The following is a 19828-nucleotide window of genomic DNA, read 5'->3' as shown; positions in this document are numbered from 1 at the left end:
GTGCATGCTTACTCCTACTTACATGCAACCTCTCAACCAAATGGTAAACTGCTTGCAGCATGGACTTTTCTACTACAGCAAGCTTAAGACAGCCACCTCGCTTCCCAGGATGGGCAAGCCTGCGTCAGGCACTCACTCCCGTTCTCTCCTCTCCAGTCTCTCGAGTGCCTATATCACTAGTCAAAAAGGATGTTCAAGGGTGCAGTAAGGGCTAAGATCCCCCTGCACCACGGGGCCGTATTTGCTATTTATTGATTTGTTTGTTCCTTAAATGGACAAGTTGGCTGGTGTATACAGTCATCTTAGCCATAACCTGGAGTCAGAGGTACAATAACAGTTTATGGCAATTGTAATATACACTGGACAAGCATAAGTGCTGTTCAGGAATATCTATGAACTTATAAGCAAGATCAATGGCACTTACTCCGAGTCCAGTTTTCTGCACAACTATTGAAACTCTAACTTGCCTAAGTAATTGCAAAGTAATCTAATTACGCACTAGTAATTTAATTCGTTTTTTCTTTTGAAACCTAATCTACTGTGTTCTTGTACAGAAATTTAATCTGTGTCAAAAAATGATTTGACTGAACTCCAGCTAATTTTCATCTCTGGATTTTTATCCATTACCAGGCAGTAATGATCATTCTCACCTTTTGCTTGATACAGCACAACAGCTGGTTCATAGGTAAGTATTAGACAAGCTGCCCTTGCAGGTCATTTTAAGGCTAGCCTGTTTCCCTTTCTGTGCTCAAAACCTTTCTCATTTGGTTACAGACCGGACTTGCCCATCCCATGGTCAATATTTATATATTATTCCTAATGAGAATAAATGGAAGCATACTATAGATAATTTGAGGAGACTCATGCATAGGAAAAAGCATTTAGCAGCTGCCTCTGTCCATTAGTAGTATGGTGGGCAGTCCTGGGGTAAATTTCTCTGGTTCCCATCCATAGATATACTTTCTTTTATGTGGCTGGGAACTCCTCTGAGAGATATAGTTATCCATCCAATCTATACTGTTGATGTTGCAGAAAAGGCTTAGATCCCTAAAAAAAGAGTATTTTTGATGCCATCTGACTGGCTGATGTTTAGTAAATCCATCAGTAATGGGTTGGGGGATGCCCTAAATGTCAAATACGGGTCCTCTCTTAACAGTCTGCAGCATGCAGAGTATAGTGACAGGGCTTTGAGTAAGTCCATGTCGGACATGTTGTTTAAGTTTTGTATACTTTTAGTAAGGTATCTCTATGAGTGATCGAGTTGTTGCATGTGTCTAGATCAATAATGCCAAACAGGGCACAATATAATCTATAAAAAACATTTCTAACTGTGTTTTCAGTTACTTGTCTTAACAAGCTATATTGTTTTCGATCACCAAGAACAAGTAGATGAGATGTCATTGGGCAATCATGTCCTTACACCAATTTTTGCTCACCCATTATTTCTAACAGTATAGCCTGCAGGGAATTTTTGAAGTCTGCCAACTCATTACACTCCTAAAAATATGTTCCCAATTACCTCTTGCATCCCCATCACACCTCCAACATTAACAATTTACTTGAGGAAAAATTCTTTGGAGTCTGCTTTGGGTACAAAAATACCTATGCAAACACTTCCAGGCAAAGATCCTAAATCTTTTAGACTTTGTTACATGTTTGGCAGCCATATCCTCCCATTGTTTCTTTGTGAATTGCTTATCCAATCTCTCCTCCCAAGCCTTTCTAACCTGCTCTGATTGATTCATACATTTATCATACAATATTTTATATGCACTACTAATTATCCTTTAACAGCAGCTTCTATTATAGATTCTGCTCAAACCTCTACCAGTGGTGGACTTTTGTTTAGGATACCCTATTTCTTTCTCTTTTCTATACTCTGACATCAATGCTTGATAGGGAAGGTAATCTCCAGCCTGTAGTCCAAATGAATTCTTGGCCTCTTCCCATTCTGTTACTTTTCACTCTCTAATCATTTGTTCCCAATACATTGGTTCCTTTGCCAGTTTTCTCTAGTAAATTCCAGCTGTCTCTTCCATTCCTGTGTTGGCTTAGTTCTTAGAATAATTTCTGTTACTTTATGAATATAATATTATGTACGGTTGTTGTTATTCTCCTTACGGATACACATACAGAATCCTAGTCTCATCTAATTTCTTGAGCTTGCCCCGTTTTTCTTTCTGCTTTTAATTACAGCTTTCTGTTTATGCTACATATAAGATCCTTAACTGTGCAGCTCTGAAATACTCCTTCAAATCAGGTTATCCCAAACTACCTTTTTCTACTGAAAGGACCAACTTTCCCACTTGAAAATCAGGTTATCCCAAACTATCTTTTTCTACTGGAAGGACCAACTTTCCCACTTGAAAATCAGGTTATCCCAAACTACCTTTTTCTACTGGAAGGACCAACTTTTCCCACTTGACTCTTGCCCTGTTCTCCTCCAAAATAAAATCCTTCAACTCCTTATTAATTGCTATCCACAACTTCTCCTCTGTTGGATAAAAATATGTCTGACCTCTGTATAAAACTAAAGGAACTAAAAAATTTTCATTGCTTGTATCTTGCTATCCATATCCATAAAACAGAGCTTCCAGTTTCTCAGTTTTTGCATTATCCTTTGTTTATTCTCTTCCCCATATCCTTAACTGCCATAACAGAATCCCTTTTAATTCATTTTCTTAAGGACTTTATTTTATTAAATGCCCATAAATATGGGTATTGCTGAACCAATTTGTGTGTGGGTACATAGTTTACAGCTACTACCTTTGTTTAATCTTTATTAAATTTGTATCCCGAAAAGACTTGAAACTCTCAGAATGTTCCACAACACTGAAATATCCTTTTTTGTTTTTATCAGGTATAAAGAAACAACATCTACAAATAAAGCCGACTTTTCCTGAATACCATACCAATTATATCCTTGAATTTCTGAGTTCCCTACTTTCTTTGCCAATTGTCCTAAACATAATGCAAACAACAAAGGGGGAAGAGGACAACTCTGCCTGTTTTCTCTACTCAAACAGAATGAATCAGAGAGGAAAAGTACAGTGGTGTACACTTACCATACATAAATGTAGATGTTCAAGTGTATTCACTGTTGCAGTCCTCACTTGTGGGTTATCCCTGCTGGGTAGCACTTGGCTGGCCTGAATACCAGAGTAAAGAATATCCCTCCTGCGTTAGCTACAGGTCACCAAGGACTGATGTCAGGTCGTCAGTGGTATAAAGCAAGGGAGCCGATGCCATTACATCAGTTTTTTCTTGCCCCACTCTATAGGGCCCTGCCCAGAAGGCCCGAGGAAGACCAAATTGAGGGATGCCCATAGGTATAAAAACTGAGGAAGAAATAGAGGGGGGAAGGAGGGAGGGAGGGAAAACAGGACTGCAACAGTGAATACACTCGAACATCTACATTTATGGTAAGTGTATACAACTGTACTATGTTCTTCGTGTTTCACTGTTGCAGTCATCACTTGTGGGAAGATTCCCAAAGCTGAAGGTAGGGTGGAAGGTAGGAAGGGAAGAAACAGAACAGGCTTGCACTGCTCTAAGTAGAACCCAGCATGCCCTGCAGGACTGCAGAGGCAAAGCCTACCCGGACTTTGGAGTAAAGAGGCAATTGGTAGTGTTTGGTGAAGGTGTGGACAGAAGTCCAAGTGACAGCTTCTAGGATGTCCTTGGTAGGGACGCCCCTGAGGAAAGCAGTGGAAATAGAGGCTGTCCTAGTGGAATGGCTTTGGACAGGCCTTGGAGGTATTTTTCCATGGAAGTGGTAGCAGAATTAGATACAGTGGGATATCCATTTTGAAATGGTCAGCTTGGAAATGGGTTTTTCCTCTGTCCCTGGGGCGAAGCTGACCAGCAGCTGGTCAGTCTTTCTGAGAGACTTGGTCCTATCCAGATAGTATCTAAGTTGTCTGTGTACATCCAGTGAATGAAGGATTCTTTTCCCAATATTTTGAGGGTTAGGAAAGAAGGTGGAAAGATGGACTGTCTGATTAAGTGTCACATCAAATACCACCTTAGGCATAAAGGAGGGGTTAGTTCTAAGAGACACCCTGTCTGCATGGGAAGATAATGAAGGGTTCAATGGCCAAGAGGACCTGAAGCTCGGAAACCCTCCTGGCTGCGGTTATGGCCAGCAGGAAGGTGGTCTTCCAAGAGAGGTGTTTCAGCTCTGCTGAAGCAGCTGGTTCAAAAGGGGGGGGGGTAAGGTAAATTTTTCCAAGACATAGTTCAGGTTCCACGCAGGGGTGGATGCATTCTGGGTGGTCTGATGTGTGATACCCCTCTAAGGAATTGTTTTAGCAGGGGGGGTGGGAGAACAAAGGTTGCTCTGCATAGGAATGGGCAGAGACAGCTGAGGGGTGAATTTTGATGGAAGAGTAAGATAATCCTTTTTGCACTAGCTCCGCCAGGTAGTCTAGAATCAAAGAGGGTGGCAAGGGAGCTGCTTGTACCCTTAGTTTGGCATCAGACATTAAATCTTTTCCATTTTGCAGAGTAGGATTTCCTGGTGCTGGGCCTCCTAGCCTCCTTAATGATATCCAGGACCTGCTTGCTCAACGGTGGGCTAGTATCCGACAATGAGGTATAAGCCATGTGGATAGGCTGGGAGTTTGCAGAATGGGATGCAGTACTGACCCTTTATCTTGGGTTAGTAGTCCTTCTGTGAGAGGGAGGTTCCTGGGTGGCTCCTTGGTCAGGCTGAGTAGCAAGGGGTACCAATGCTGCCTGGGCCAATTCGGAGCAATGAGTATAGCTCTTGGCCCTTCCACCCTGATCTTTAGCAGTACCCTTGGGATCATTGGCAAGGGGGGAAGGCGTAGACAAACAGGTTGCACCAGTGGAAGGAGACAGCATCTACCTTTCAGGCTCCTGGGTGGAACTCCCTGGTGCAGAACTGGTCCAACTGTCTGTTCTCTATGGATGCAAAGAAGTCTACCTCTGGAGTCCCCCATAATTGGGTGATGTTGAGGAAGGTCTCCCTCCAAAGCTGACATTCGTGGGGGTCCAGGACACTTCTGCTGAGGTGGTTCCTCTGGGATGTACTGGGCTATCAGATGCATGCCCATCATAGAGGCAGTCTGTCAGAGTAACATGGCTAGACGACAAGGGGAGTAGGAGTATGTTCTCCCCTGCTTGCTGCTGCACTGCATGCATGACTGTGGTATTGTCTGTTTTGATGAGGAGCATCTCTGGTTTTAGGTGGCTCTTGAAGGCTGTGATAGCCCTGAGTACTGTCATCATTTCCTTCAGGTTGATGTGGAGGTCTAGGTCCCAGGTGCCTTGGGTGCACATGCCTCCTAAGTGGGCCCCCCAGGCCATGTCTGAAGCATCCATGGTGATGGTCTGGCTGTGGGGATGAATTAGAAATGGTAGGCCCTTGTTCAAGGTACAGACTTCTGCCCACCATAGGAGTTCCTCCCTTAAGCAGGGAATCAGAGGTAGTTGTAGCTGAAGTGACTCAGAGTGTTGGCACCATTGTTTTTTTAGGTACAATTGCAGTTTTCCCATGTGTAGTCTGGCCACGGTCACCAACAGGATGCAGGATACCATGTACCCCAGAGCTTGCAGGAACTTCCCTGCTGTGAGGTGTGTCCTGTGAGCTAAATGGGTGAAGTATTAGGAGTAGAAAACTTTGTTTTTCTGGAGAGAGGAAGGCTCTTTGGGTGGGTGTGTCCAGGAGAGCTCCCAAGAAGGTGATCTGTCTTGTGGGCTGGAAATGGGATTTTTCCTTGTTGACAGTAAATTTCAGAGGGGTAAGCAGGGTTTGGACAAAGTTGAAGACCTGCAGGTGCTTTTCCCCTGCTGTCTGCCTGGATTAGACAGTCGTCCAGATAGGGGTACATTTGTATGTTTTCTGCCTGCAGAAGGCAATGACAGGGGCCAGGCATTTGGTGAAAACCCTGGGAGCAGTATATAAGCCAAAGGGCAGGGCAGAGAATTTAAAGTGTTATGAGTCTGCCTTGAAGTGAAAGAAAATTCTGCAGGATTCCCTTACAGGGATATGGAGGTAGGCACCCTTCAGATCTAGGGTGACTAGCCAGGGATTTGGAGTCAGCGTGGGCAAGAATTTTTGGTGTGTAAGCATTTTGAATTTTGACACTAGCAAGGAAAGGTTTAGTGTGGATAGATCTAGAATAGGGCACCAAGTGCCCTCTTTCCTGGGTACCAGAAACAATCTTGAATAAAAACGCTTTTCCGGCTTGTTCCTGAGGTACAGGCTCCACTGCTCCTTGAGCACAGAGTTTCTGAATTTGGCAGAGGGCCTCTGCCCACTGATTTGCTGGTATGTCTGGGTACCCTGTTAAGCTTGGGTTCTCTTTGAATGAGAATCTGTATCCTTGGGAAATGATTTTTTTAGGACCCACTGATCTGCTGTGATGGTTTCCCAGGCCTTCTTCCTAACCATTGGGGGGGTGGAGTCCTTAGGGTAGGGAGTAGACTTAGAAGTCCCTGCCCTGGGGGTTGTAGAGGTCCATTGTCTGTGCCTCTGCTGGCCTTGTAGTTGCAGCCTGCGGGGGTCTATCCCTGCGCCCTTTCCTTTGCACATGCTTGGAATGGGAAGAAAAGGACCAGTGTTTGGTGGAAAGTTCCTGCTGAATCTGGGAGGTTGCACCTACAGGAAATCTTTTACTGTCTGCACTGACTTGGCTTTATCCTCCATTTTCTTAATCACCTCCTGTGCATTAGATCCAAACAAGAGGTCCTTATCTAGGGGGACGTCTAGGAGTTTGGATTTAACATGATCAGGCACAGGCTGCTCTTTCAGCCCTGCATGTCTCCTAATGACTGACCCCGAAACAGCAGCCCTGGTAGAGGCTTCTAGGGCATTAAATCCGCAGTGGAGGGAATGCTTTGTCACTTGAGAGCTGGAGTGTAAGAGCTCTCTCAGTTCTCTGGAAGTTGAACTGTCTGGTAAGGAGGACATTTTCTGCTTTAATAGTTCCAGCGTATGTTGTTGATATTTAAGCATATGGAACTGGCAGTTAAGAGCTCTGATAGCGAAGGTAGCAGAGGTGCATACCTTTTTACTCCATCTATCTAGGGCTCTGCTATCCTTGTTAGAAGGTATTGGATTTTTGGAGGAACTGGCCCTAGCCCCTTTGGGCCCCTGGGTGATGACCTCTGGGTTGGCTACGGGGTTCTTGAATAAATATTTGTGGGTGTCTGGCATCCTGTAATACCTGTCAGGCTTTCTGTGTGGAGGAGGCAGGGCATCATGGGTGAGGCTAGACTTCATAAAGACATTGTCTACCACATCCAAAATGGGAGGAATGGCTAAGTGTTTATGCTGGGGTAGGTCCAGAAACTCTCAGTCTCTTCTTAGACTGGGGGTAGTCCTGAGCTTCCCAATGGAAGTGTTCCCTGAGGGTATGTAAGGTCACTCCAAATGATAGGTCCTCAGAGAGGGATGCAAATGGGATGGATTCCTCTGCATCAGAATCCTCAAAGATAGTAAGGGACTGCTGTTCATTGTCTGAGTCCAGAAAGTCTGATTCTTCAGCGTCAGGTTCTGAGAGAATCTCTGGGGAAAGGTCTCTTTTTCTTTTGGTTGGGGTAGTCTGATTACCTTTGATGAGCGTGATGAGATCCTCAGCCATCTTAAGAAGCTGCTGTGACTGAGCAGTCCGGGCTTGAGGAAGATGGTGACTGGGAACTGCAGAAATAGTTTTTCTAGGAGTGGCCTTGCTTTTAGGCCTCAGTGCTTCGATGAACTTGAATGCAGCTGTGGCTGGTGGCGTGGCCATTGGTCTTTGTCTGGTGTCGGTTATCCAAAAGGCATCCTCGGAAGATGGTGCCTACAGAGTGGCTCCGGACCCAATCGAGGGGCTGACAACTGAAATCTTGACAAGTGTAATCTGATCCGGCGGAGTACCAAACTTCAAATGGGTCTCGGTAGAGGCCTGCGGTGGCTGTGTGGCTGTCATCAGGGGCTGCGTAGGCGCCTCACTGAATTCCACTGTGCTAGCGGCTGACTTCAGGTTACAGTCATTTGTAGGCCTAACCTTTTGTGGCCTGTCCCTTTCTTTCTCTTTTCTCTTTTTGGTGATACCCACAGGAGGCTGACCGACAGACTCCATTTCATACTGACAAGGACTCTCCATAAAATGTCTAGCTACAAATTCGGTTCTACGGCGGATGGTCCTAGCATTAAATAGAGATCAGAACCGGCATCCGGGAATGTTGTGGTCTGGGCCTAAACAAGTTACACACAGGTAATGGAAGTCTCAGTGTGGTATCAGTTTTCCACAGCGGAGACAATTATTTACTTTTTCAGACATTGGTTAGTGCAAAAAATAGATCCCCAATGGGGTACTTAGCTTTAGTAGTTTTTCTTCTTCACTCTGGCAATGGCCAAACGATGCACACACAAACTGCTTCTGCTTCAGACTCCACAGAAAGAAAGACTGATGTAATGGTGTTGGCTGCCTTGATTTATACCATTGATGACCTGCAGCCAACGCAGGAGGGATACTCTTTACTCTGGTATTCAGGCAGGCCGAGGGCTACCCAGCAGGGATAACCCACAAGTGATAACTGCAACAGAGAAACACGAAGAACATCACCCCATTTCAGTTTCTGCCTCTGATCCCTCATATATCCTCCTAATATACTTTATAATTTTATCAGGGAATGTAAATGCTTCCATTGCCATACTGTCGACTGCTTTCTCTGCATCAAGACCAATCAACAACAGTAGTATTTTCTTACATTCTACTTCTCTCTGTAGCATCACTGTTCTATTAATGTTGTCAAATGTTTGCCTACCCTCCACAAAACCATGCTGAACCATCAATTTTGGCATCACCTTTGCCATTCCTTTCTCCATTATAAACACAAACAATTTATAATCATGGTTAAGAATTAAAATGGGCCTATATGAAGCTGGATCTGATGGGTCTTTACTGTCTTTAGATATTACACTAACCAGCACTTTCTTCCAGGATGTTGGTGTTTCTCCTCCTTTTAAAATACTGTTAAACAAAACCTCCAGATCTTTATCACGTTCTTCCCTCACAGCTTCTAAACTTCCACAGGAGTACAAGCTATTTATGAAAACTCTTCTAATGATTGGCTATGCATCACAATTTTTATCGCATCTCTTCCTATCCTGTTAGTAATTGAGCCTCATCGACCTCTAACCTTGGCATATTTAATTCTTTCATAAACATTCCCATGTGTACTTTTTCTTGATTTCCACATTTCTCTGTTTTATACAAATTTAAATAAAATTTCCAAAATATTTCTAATACCTCTACAGGATCTCTGGTTATTTTCCTTGTTATAGGCTCCCTAAGTTTTGCAACAGCCATTTCTACTTTCTGCTGCCTAAGCTGTTGTGTTAAAAGCTTTTGTGCTCTGAAGTTATCAAAAAACGGTTGCGTCAGAGCAAATTTTCTAAAGTCATGCACATTATCGAGGTACTCCCCTTATTTTCTCTTTAGTACTCTGCAATTGTGCCTTGTCTTGTTCTGTGAAATTCCTCCTTATATGTAATACTTTAATCTTTGTCAGTCCTTCTAAATAATTATTACTACTTGTTAACCCTATCTCCTTTTCTTTTATTTCTGCCCTATTTTTAAACTCCACTTTAATTGTATCCCACTCCCTAGATATATTTTCAGAAGAAATTTCCATCTTCTCTAATAATGCTGGAATAATTTCCACTACTCATTCTTAAAATTCCTTTCTGTTTAATAAATAGGTGGTGAAGCACCATTTTCACAGTTTTATTTCATTACCCTGCATTTTTATTATTGATGTATGACTTGATATATCTATCGGATAAGTATCAAAACTTTATTACTGAATTCAAATCTTCTTTAAACAATATTTCCAAAGTTTCTTCAAAAATCTACCATCTTTTGTTGTATTTTCCATTCTAGGGCTCTCAGATACACCTTCACTGTTGCAAATCAGATCCCAGTCTCCACCTATAAGTAATACTCCCTGCTGAAAGCTTATTTCTCCCAGAATTTTCTTAAGCTCCACTGTAACAGTTTTAGATGGAATGTAAATACATGCCAGTGCAAGCCTCCTCCCCCCTTGGCAGTACCCCCTTAGTACCACAAATCTACCATTATCATCCTTTTCCCCCCTTCTTCTAACACTATTGGACCTCTTCTCACAATCAATATAAGGACTCCACATTTCCTTTCTCCCAGATATTCTGCTCAGTAACCATCATGAAATCCTTTACTTATCAAATTAACAAGCTCAAATTATTTTTCCAAATGAGTCTCCTGTAACATAGCTATTTGTACTATACATTTTTTTAAATATTTCACTACTCTTTTTGTATGTATCTGTGAGACCATTCACATTTAAAGATAATATGTAAAGTGTTGTCATTATGATAAGAAGTCATTATTCCTACTGACATACAAAATGAAGCCCTTTTAAATATTAACTGTGATTACGACAATGGGCATTTTTATCCAACTACACTAGTAGCTGGATCAGTTAGCACACCACTTGTGTCGGTCTGGAATAAGGAAATTATTCAGGCTTGACACATGTAACACTAAAGAAGCATAGTGTTCAATGTGTGCAAAAACAACTGCAACAATAAAGAAGCATAATATGCAAAAATAACTCCCACACTCTCGTCTACATAGACTTAAGCCATATTTCATTCCACTTATCTGCTGATACACAGTTACTCTCAATCTTTCATTTTACTTTTAAGAAAACAAACACTTGAAACATCTTAGTGTATTAATGAAATCTTGGATAGGAAATAAGTGATAAAAGAAATTTATCCACATTAAGTTCCCTCCTCCACATGGATTGACAGCCACCAGCCCTTCAATGATCAGTCATCTCTATGTGGGGCATTAGGTGATCCTACCATCCTGGCAGCCATCACTTTATTTTCTCGTTTGGTCCTAAACCTGTAAGTTAGCAGTTTACAAATATATCTGTATATGTAACAGCATGTTATGCATTCCTCTATAAGCATGCATGCTTCTGCACATACTTTGTAAAAGCTACTGTGTGAGTGTAGCTTGACAGAACCAAAAACATTTCCAACTCACGTGCAATATCATGCACCTCTTTCCACTTGGTGTTGGCACTACAACAGAAAGGACCACTTCAACCCCCCCCCAGGATGGATGAACTAACATCAGATACTCACTCCCATCTTCTCCTGTCCATCTCTTCCATCACCCAAAATGCTAACCGATCTTAGGCCATCTGGGTCACAATCAGGTCTTCATCCCTGTATGACATACCAAGTAGGAAGAAGGTTTTCTTAACTATGGAAGATGTTAGGTGTAATTAATATGACTTCCAATAGAAAAGTGGCAGTCTAAAATGAACTTGTGAACAGATACTCTTACTGTGTTCTTTCTGCTATTACCTGATCTGTTCAAAATATCAGGGGCAGGGAGGGAGGCAGCAGCATAGAACAAGCTATACATTTAGGTGTTTTTAGACAGGTGATACTCATTTTTACAGAGTTTGTACACAGGTATCTGCCTTACAAAGCAAAAAAAAAAAAAAAGTTTGCATTCCACTGTAAAAGAGACCTGCAACACTTGGGCATGTTTAGTCAAAACTGAAAGGTTTTAATCTCATCCTTAAAAGTGTACATCATAAAAGATGGTGCTGAAGTTCCAGTATGGAGGACTATGCCTGAGCTAACAATACAGGTATGTATGAAAACATGGCTGGGATGAAGGTTCTCCATGCTATTCCTAAACTGTAGAAAGCACCATTATCAAGAAAACGTACAGGACAAAAAGTGTGAAGCATGTGCCTCAAAGACAAGTGCAGCCTGAAAGAATGTCAGGCAATGTCCAAAGTAGTGTTAACTTTCCTTAGCTCATTGCAGCATGGAACACAGCAATCCACCCTCCTTACTTCACTGAATTAAAAATAATGCGGTAAGCTAGGAACAGCAAATGGACAATGATCCATTAATGATTTATGAGAAAGATAGACAATAGCCAGGCTCCTGGAAGGAAAATTACGCTAATGACTTACAGGGTGGATGATGCAATCAGCTGAATGTAGGAGGAGAAAATTCATACAACTTAAAAAAAAAAAAAAAAAAGAAACCAGAAAACATCTGTGTATCCTTTCATAAACAAGGTGTCAGCCTTTTTTTAAGGCAAAATAAGCACAAGCAACAGCAAAATTAAAGTATGAGGGAAGTCCATACTAAGTTTTCCAGAAATTATTAAGCTTGTGGACAATCTCTCTCTAGATAGAGTGCATGGGTAAAAGTTCATGCATTAGGTCACAGATCTGTTTATTTAAAAGTAGATTCATAGGTAACATGACATTTTTTTTTAATTACAAGAATGCTACTAGCATTTTGAAGATTTAATTACAAAAGTACATTTCTGTAAGATAAAAAGAAAGCAGTTATTACACTGCAAAACATCCATCCTGTAAAAACACTCTTTAGAACTCAAACTAGAGTTTGCCAAACAGCTGAACTTATTTGCTTAGAACCTTGACTTATAAAATATGCTATTCTTCAATCAGTGAAATGCCAACAATTAGATGAAGTAAAACTGGTTTTCTTTCCATGCAAATGACTTCAGGGTCCCCCCCTTTCCATTTCGTCTCCTTCCTAAATCACTGTTAATTTTACCTGGGTGCAAGCCTCCTCTTCCATGTCATGTCCATGCTCACCATTCACTTCATGAGCCATTCCACTTTTTATCAAAACATCTTCCTTAATGGCATCATCCTCACTTTTTTTCTTTTTCTTCTTTTTTCGTCTTTTAGTCCTCGTAAAACAGCTATTGTCCTGAAATAAAATGATATCATTTTGGAATTCATAATATAATATGAATCACACAGTGCATTTTCTCAGCCTAATCAGTTCTTACAAGTACTGACATTGGGATGTTCCTGACAGCTTAGCTGCTTTGTGAAACCTGATGGACAGTAAAGGTCAGTGGGTATCCAAACACTGAAATAAATCTCAAGCAAATTTGTTCCATGGTCTGACTGGAATTATGTGAGGTATCACCATCTTTATAGTGGCTTTTGAGATGCATGTTATAGATTGGACAGATTTTCCCCATCAGCTTAATTTTTCTATCCATTGTTAACCAAATCACAATGCTATACACCCTTTCTTTACACTTAACAATTCCCAAGTGTTTCATACATTCTTTCTAACATGAAATTATGGAGCTAATTTGGAAAAATTATGATACTGGGAATGAACATCAGTCTCTGATTTATGAATTTTGACATACTGTATAAGGTATAGTTGATCTGAATTTGTACTGAAATCTTTTCTTGCTGCTTAGCTATCCTGTCAGTTTCATATTTTTTCAATAACTTTAACTCATTTTATGTATGGCAAAAATATTCTGATAACTTATCTACAGCTCTAACTATGTCAGTATTGTTTTTTTCATCGCCTGTTGACAAATTTCTGACTGTTTTTATGATTCTGCATCACTGCACATTGCACTCTGTTCCTGAGGCTTTGCATTTTGAATTGCATGACTATGTAAATCAGTGTCATAGGTCATGTTGGTGTGAATGACTTGAGATGCACCTCAGTGGACTATATGAAGAGACACATGATTGAGCTCTCTGACTGTGTCCCAGGCAGGTACGTCCCTAGCCCTGAGCAGCATTTAAACCTCACCTAGGATGATACCATAATATAAAACAAAAAATGATTGACTTTAACAATTGGCTTAGTTGCTGATGTCATTCTAAGGGGATCCAGTTCCTGTCAGCCTGGGATGACATGGCTGATAGACCATGCTGGTTTGCCACAGATGGTCTTCACCTGTCACCTCTCAGCTTTCGATTACTGGCTAAGTCACTTGCCTCCCCATACAGCTTTTATTTAGGCAAGGTCTCAAGAACAAAATTTCCGATGTGAAAATATCACTCACAAATAAATTAAATGTTATGCTGCTAAATGCTAGGAGTTTAAATCAGAAACTGCACTCTCTGGAAGCACTCCTCTCCTTGGAGGATGTTGACGTCTGTGCAGTCACAGAAACTTGGTTCACAGCTGCAGATAGTACCCTGGCCTTGCAAGGCTGCAATGCCCTCCACACTTTCAGACCATAAAATGAACGTGTGAGAACCAAAGGAGGAGGAGTATCTATCTTAATCAAAGATAAATACACCTCTAGACTGGTTAGACAGGAAAACTCCATGGAGTTACTCCATGTTTGACTAACTGTGGGTAAGACCCCCCCCCCCCTTCAAGTCATCGTTAGCTATAGGTGCCCTTCAATAAACCAATACACCCACGTTGCTTACTTGGACTTACTTGAGTCAATCAAATTACAATCAAACACTCTAGTTATGGGCAATTTTAACTATTCCTCCATTGAGTGTGAAACTTATATGAGTACCAACATGCTTGCATGAAGGTTCCTGGACTTTGTTAACACTAATGGCCTGGAACAAATAGTATGCAACTTCACAAGGGGCTCAAATATTCTCAACCTGGTCCTCACCAACATGGGTGACCACTGCACCACCACAAGTAAAGGACCCTCACTGGTTAAATCAAAGTCTCCAGCAGATGCAATACAGTGACAGACTGAAGTCACTGTCACTGTACTCAGGTGTTGACAGACTACTTAGAGGAGACTTGTGTCTAGTCTACAGAGCAATCTCAGATCCACACCAAATAGAAATGCTGCACATCCGAAAGTCAAATGGGACAAGGGTCATCCACTCCAAGGACCTTAACCTGGCCTGTGACATAAACAGGATCTGTACCTTTTCAGACTTCTGCTATGCTCCACTCACAGTGAGGAATAAACCAAAATCTTTTAATTCACATTTTCTAGTAGTTAGAAAATTCCCGGTAGTTGCAGCTGTGTAATTTTTTTCACTGTGAACTATAGCTGTACTTCTAACTAGATAAATTCTTGAAAATACATGTAGTTTTTCACTTCTATAGGTATACTTCTCCACTGTGATGCCAAATATCATTGGTCTAACTCATTGCTTTGTATAAGACTATGGTTATCAGAAAGCAGACTTGCTATACATCTTGTAAGAGTATACTCATCTTTACAGGAGACTTCCCTGTACTCATAGAATGAATATATTCATCACTGTTTTCAAAGTCTAATTTCTGAAGTCTCAGTAAAGGTAGAAAAATAAAACTAAGGCAGCAAGGTAGCATCTATAGGCTGACATGATTTGCTAAGCACACATAATGAAATGACCAATGTGGGGTGTACAGATGTGGAGTATTTTCAATAAGTTAAAAATATAACATCTTCCATTTTTACGTTAATAAAGTAAGAATGATGTGATACTGTCATGTTGGAAATGGGGTATTCAAGCAATAGATGTTAATAAAAATTAAATTAGAACATTGTGGGTAATGTAAACATATTCTAAAACATAAATACATAGTTGGTAAAACAGTCATGACTACTAACTCCATTTGAATAATTGCATTAATTTCATACATTTCATAAAGTCTGTGTGAGAGACAGGTGAACAAATGGTGCCATCTTCTACAAAACAATAAGGCACACAATGCTGCCACTGATAATTGCCACCTAGCACAGATATTTTTGTATATAAATATTTTGACATATTATGAAATATTATATAGATAATTTGCTTAGATTCAGCAATATCACAACAACAATATGATATTCCCTCTTGTCATACATTATTGAGCAGCTCTAAACTGCAAGTTACCAATATGTCAAGATTTCATTTTAAGTTTATTTTATGTCCATAAAACTTTGGTCCAGTCCATGGCTGAAGAAAAAGTAAAACTGTAATTGTTCATATAACAAACAAACATTAAGTAAGTAAGTAAATAAATACATAAATAAGCTTATTTGGCAACTAGCAAGAAAAGTAATATTCCTTAAAGTGTGCAGGTTCATGTCTTTCTTTTGTCCAGTGAAGCCCAGCTGTACCAACACTATAGTTCACAGATTCCTGTTACTGAGCCAGCCATTTACCCTGCGTTTTTTTTTATTACACAAACTTGCATATGCAAAGTACTGCTCCACGATGGGAAGACAAGCCCTTTTCCATTACTGACAGTTTATTTTTTTCAGACACCTTTATTAAATGTTTACAGTGTAGGCAAAGACATGGTACACACTCAGTAATAGAAAGGAAACAAAACAAACATTTTACAGCTAGTATTTTTTTTTTGAAATCTCAAAGAGATAAATCTAATGTTATTCTCGTCCATCTAAGCCTCGGGCTATTACTGCAGAATGCTTTTGCCGGTATTGGTCTAGCCATCTGCAACTCCCTTCCTAGAAAGCTTCACAGCATTAATAATCATAGCTCTTTTAAAACAAAATTTCCTGCACTTACTACCACAGTCTTGGCACACTCATGCTAAGAGAGAAAGGACAGCATTTCCACTTCACTCATTCTACTGACCAAACACCTGCTGCTAACTACATTCATCATGACTGAAATGATAATTCAACAATTTTATGAGTGCATATTACTGTTCAACTTTCTTGCTAATCCACTTCCATGTTCACTTCTTCAAAACAATGCACTGCCACCTACCCTCTGCTACACTACCCTATACTTCCTCTAGCTCTGCCTCATTTGCCACTATCCTATAACATCTTCCCCTGTAATGACAGACAAATACCTTTCAATGCAATGAGTTGAAAGGAAGGTAGTATATTATAGCAATAACCAACTGTTGGAGTGGTCTAATCATAAGGGTGACGCCGGAGTGATTAAACAAAGGCAACTGTGAATAAGTCTTCAATAGACCACTCCCAGTCATTGGTTAATGCTATTATACGATGACATTATTAAAAAAAATACTTACTTTTCTTAAATAATGTCTTTGCATAATGTCTCTGTGGTGTTCTTCTTTCTTTAGGTATCCTGCTGCATTTTTTATGCACTCCGCATGCGTATGGGACTTGCATTCCCATGCTTAAACAGTACATAAGTGCATTGGAAAGGAAGCAATGGAGAACAAAAGATCTCTGTTACTTAGTTATTTACTTATTTAAAAAAAAAAAAAACAGTTTAAAATCCAGACAGTTCAGCAGTATGAGAGAGACAGTTCAGAATTACAAGGAAAATCAGGTACATTTCTTTAGTTTTGTATAACATACCCGATTTTCCTCGCATTTCTTCCCTGTCCCTCTCATACTTCTAAACTATCCATATTTCAAATCTCATACTTCTCAACCTGGAAAGCTGTAGCATATATTAACAGAAGTATGTGCAACCGGACTTTTTTCTACTGGTATAGGATGGATTTTATAGCAGGCATGCTGGTTGGGCTGACCAATCAGCGTACACGTTTTTGAATGTTAATGGACAGTCATTGTATAATATATTAAATCCTGTATGCTTTTGTTTTCTGCTACTCTCAATTAGTTTATAGTTTACACTATTTTAGTAAAGACTAACTCCTACAGTCTGCTCTTGGGTTACTAGAAATAACTGTAGGTCCATTGGGTGTCATACTGTCCAGTACAAATACACTCAGATTATTTGTAAATGTAGTAAAAAATTTATTAAGAGTTTAGTATGTCTGCTATGCTCTGTTGTCCCTAGTGAACATTAAGCTGTTTTTGCCTGTTTGTAGCACTACTTTGCACGTATCTTTTCTAACTACAATGCACAACATCATAAATACCACAGGGGGGACATCATGCCTAAAGAGGGTCTTCAGACAAGTTGCCCAGTTAGTTAACAAACGTAAAATAATCAAGTTCTCTCCTTAATTTCTGTCAACAGTTTTCCTACTCAATCTGCACAATATTCTTTGGCATTTGCAACACTGTTCCCAGCATTCTATATTAACACAAAGACACTCGCACTATCACTATTTATGGGTTACACAACTAAATTTTGATATTTGAATAGCTGACTGCTTGAAAACCAACTGCAACCCTGTAGTCATTATGATATGCAGCTACTTGCAAATTTGAACTGAAAATTGCGAACATATCTACTACAACAGTATGACACATACTCAAACACATAACGGGTATCTTTCTGCAGCAGAACTGTAACACTAGATTCTTGGTGTTTATTAACAGGCAACTAAACACACATTCTCTCATTTAATCAAACTACAGATTTTAGTAATACCTACAGAAAGCATATATTTAAAGGGCTTCAAATGAGAAGACAACCCAGATTATCTGTAACATAAAGCTTAGGTACAAGAAGAGGTTATCCAAGTGCAACTAACTCTTGGCAAAACTGCAATCCAAACTGTAGCTTGCTACAGATCCCCCACCATGCCCCAGGATTCCCACTCCTCTTTTCTTGATGTACTGGAAAATATTAGGGTTCAACCAAACACCCTAATAATGGGCGACTTCAACTACCCCACCATTAACTGGGAAAACTGTTCCTGTACTAACTCCTTAGCGCAACGTTTTCTGGAATTCATAGACTCCAATGCCCTAGATCAACTTATCCACACCCCCACCAGGGGCAACAATATCCTACACCTAGTCATTACCAACATGAGTGACCGGTGTTCCACACCCAAAGTCAACTCCTCGTTGGTCCGATCCGACCATAAGCTAATCACCCTTGATATCCACATCCCACCCCCCCCCCATTAAGGAAACCACAGTAAGAAATTTCTCCAAAGCCAACTTCATGCTTCTTAAGACAGAAGTAGTGAACTTCATGACACCCATGCAGATGGACAATACAGTTACAACTGCTGAATCCTACACAAATGCGCTCTATAAGCACCTACATGAGTGCATGGATCGTGCTATCCCAAACAGAACCAAGACGCTATCCTCCAAAAAAGGAAGCCAATCTGGTGGTCCCCTGCCATAAACAAACTGTACAACAGAAGGAAGAAACTGTTGCAAAAGAGAGTAAAATCCCATGAGTGGAGGAGCTCCCTGGTCAGCCTCAGTAAGAAGCTGAGATCCCTTATAAGATCCTCCAAAGCTAGCTATGAAAATAAAATTGCCACTAATTCCAAGGACAACCACAAAGCATTCTATGGCTATGTCAAGAATCTCAATGGCAACACCCAGATCTGCTCTGAGTTACAGCACAAAGGCATGAAAATTACAGAACCAACTGATATTGCCAACATCCTGGCAGATAGGTTCAGTGCTAACTTTACCCCCCCCCCCTAAAGGGCCCATATCTATACAGGAAGAATGCAGAGTCCCTTTAATCACAACTATGCAGGTGAAAGCTGCACTCTCTAAAGCCAAAAACACAGCATCCATGGGACCGGACAACATCCCAAGCTGCGTTTTACATGAACTTCAGAATGAACTGGCTCCCCACTTAAGCACCATGTTCAATAATAGCCTTGCATCAGGCTTTGTGCCCACTGAATGGCGCACAGCAACAGTTATCCCACTCCACAAAGGGGGAGCCACCACTGATCCTGGGAACTATAGACCTATTAGCCTGACGAGCCTGGTCTGCAAAGCCATGGAATGTATCATCATGGAACTCAAACAAAGACATTGGTAACCTCCAAACTCTGGATCCCACCCAGTTCGGGTTTGTGAAAGGCAGATCATGCCTCCAGAAACTGATCGACTTCTTTGAGGCAGTCACCAAAGCCGTAGATGAGGGTAAAGTGGTTCACACAGCCTATCTTGACCTCGCCAAGGCTTTCGACACCATCCCCCATTCTGGAATTATAGCTAAACTCAATAAACTAGGCATAAATCCCTAAGTCACAAGATGGGTTGCCAACTGGCTCACTGACAGAACCCACACTGTAAAAGTTGCAGACTCCAAATCTGACCTCAAACCAGTGACAAGTGAAGTACCACAGGGTTCCGTCCTGGGACCGCTCCTGTTTGGTATCTACTTCTCTGAAGTGCAGGCTAACACAGAAGGCCTCTGG

The 19828-nt window shown here is 40.9% G+C and overlaps 1 protein-coding gene across 9 annotated transcripts in view; it reads right to left on the bottom strand.

The window, feature by feature from the left end:
* Nucleotides 1-19828, bottom strand: part of LOC122787415 — a 678631-nt gene that overhangs the window by 111462 nt on the left and 547341 nt on the right. For all 9 annotated transcript variants that reach the window (XM_044054125.1, XM_044054129.1, XM_044054127.1 and 6 more), the window contains one exon: nucleotides 12617-12775. In XM_044054125.1, the coding sequence (XP_043910060.1) occupies nucleotides 12617-12775 (159 nt within the window). The remainder of the gene's footprint in view (nucleotides 1-12616; nucleotides 12776-19828) is intronic.

Source organism: Protopterus annectens, chromosome 13.part0 (assembly GCF_019279795.1).
Source record: "Protopterus annectens isolate FY-2018-M chromosome 13.part0, PAN1.0, whole genome shotgun sequence".
In the NCBI taxonomy this organism is placed as follows: Eukaryota; Metazoa; Chordata; order Ceratodontiformes; family Protopteridae; genus Protopterus; species Protopterus annectens.
This window is presented reverse-complemented; position numbering and strand designations above follow the sequence as displayed.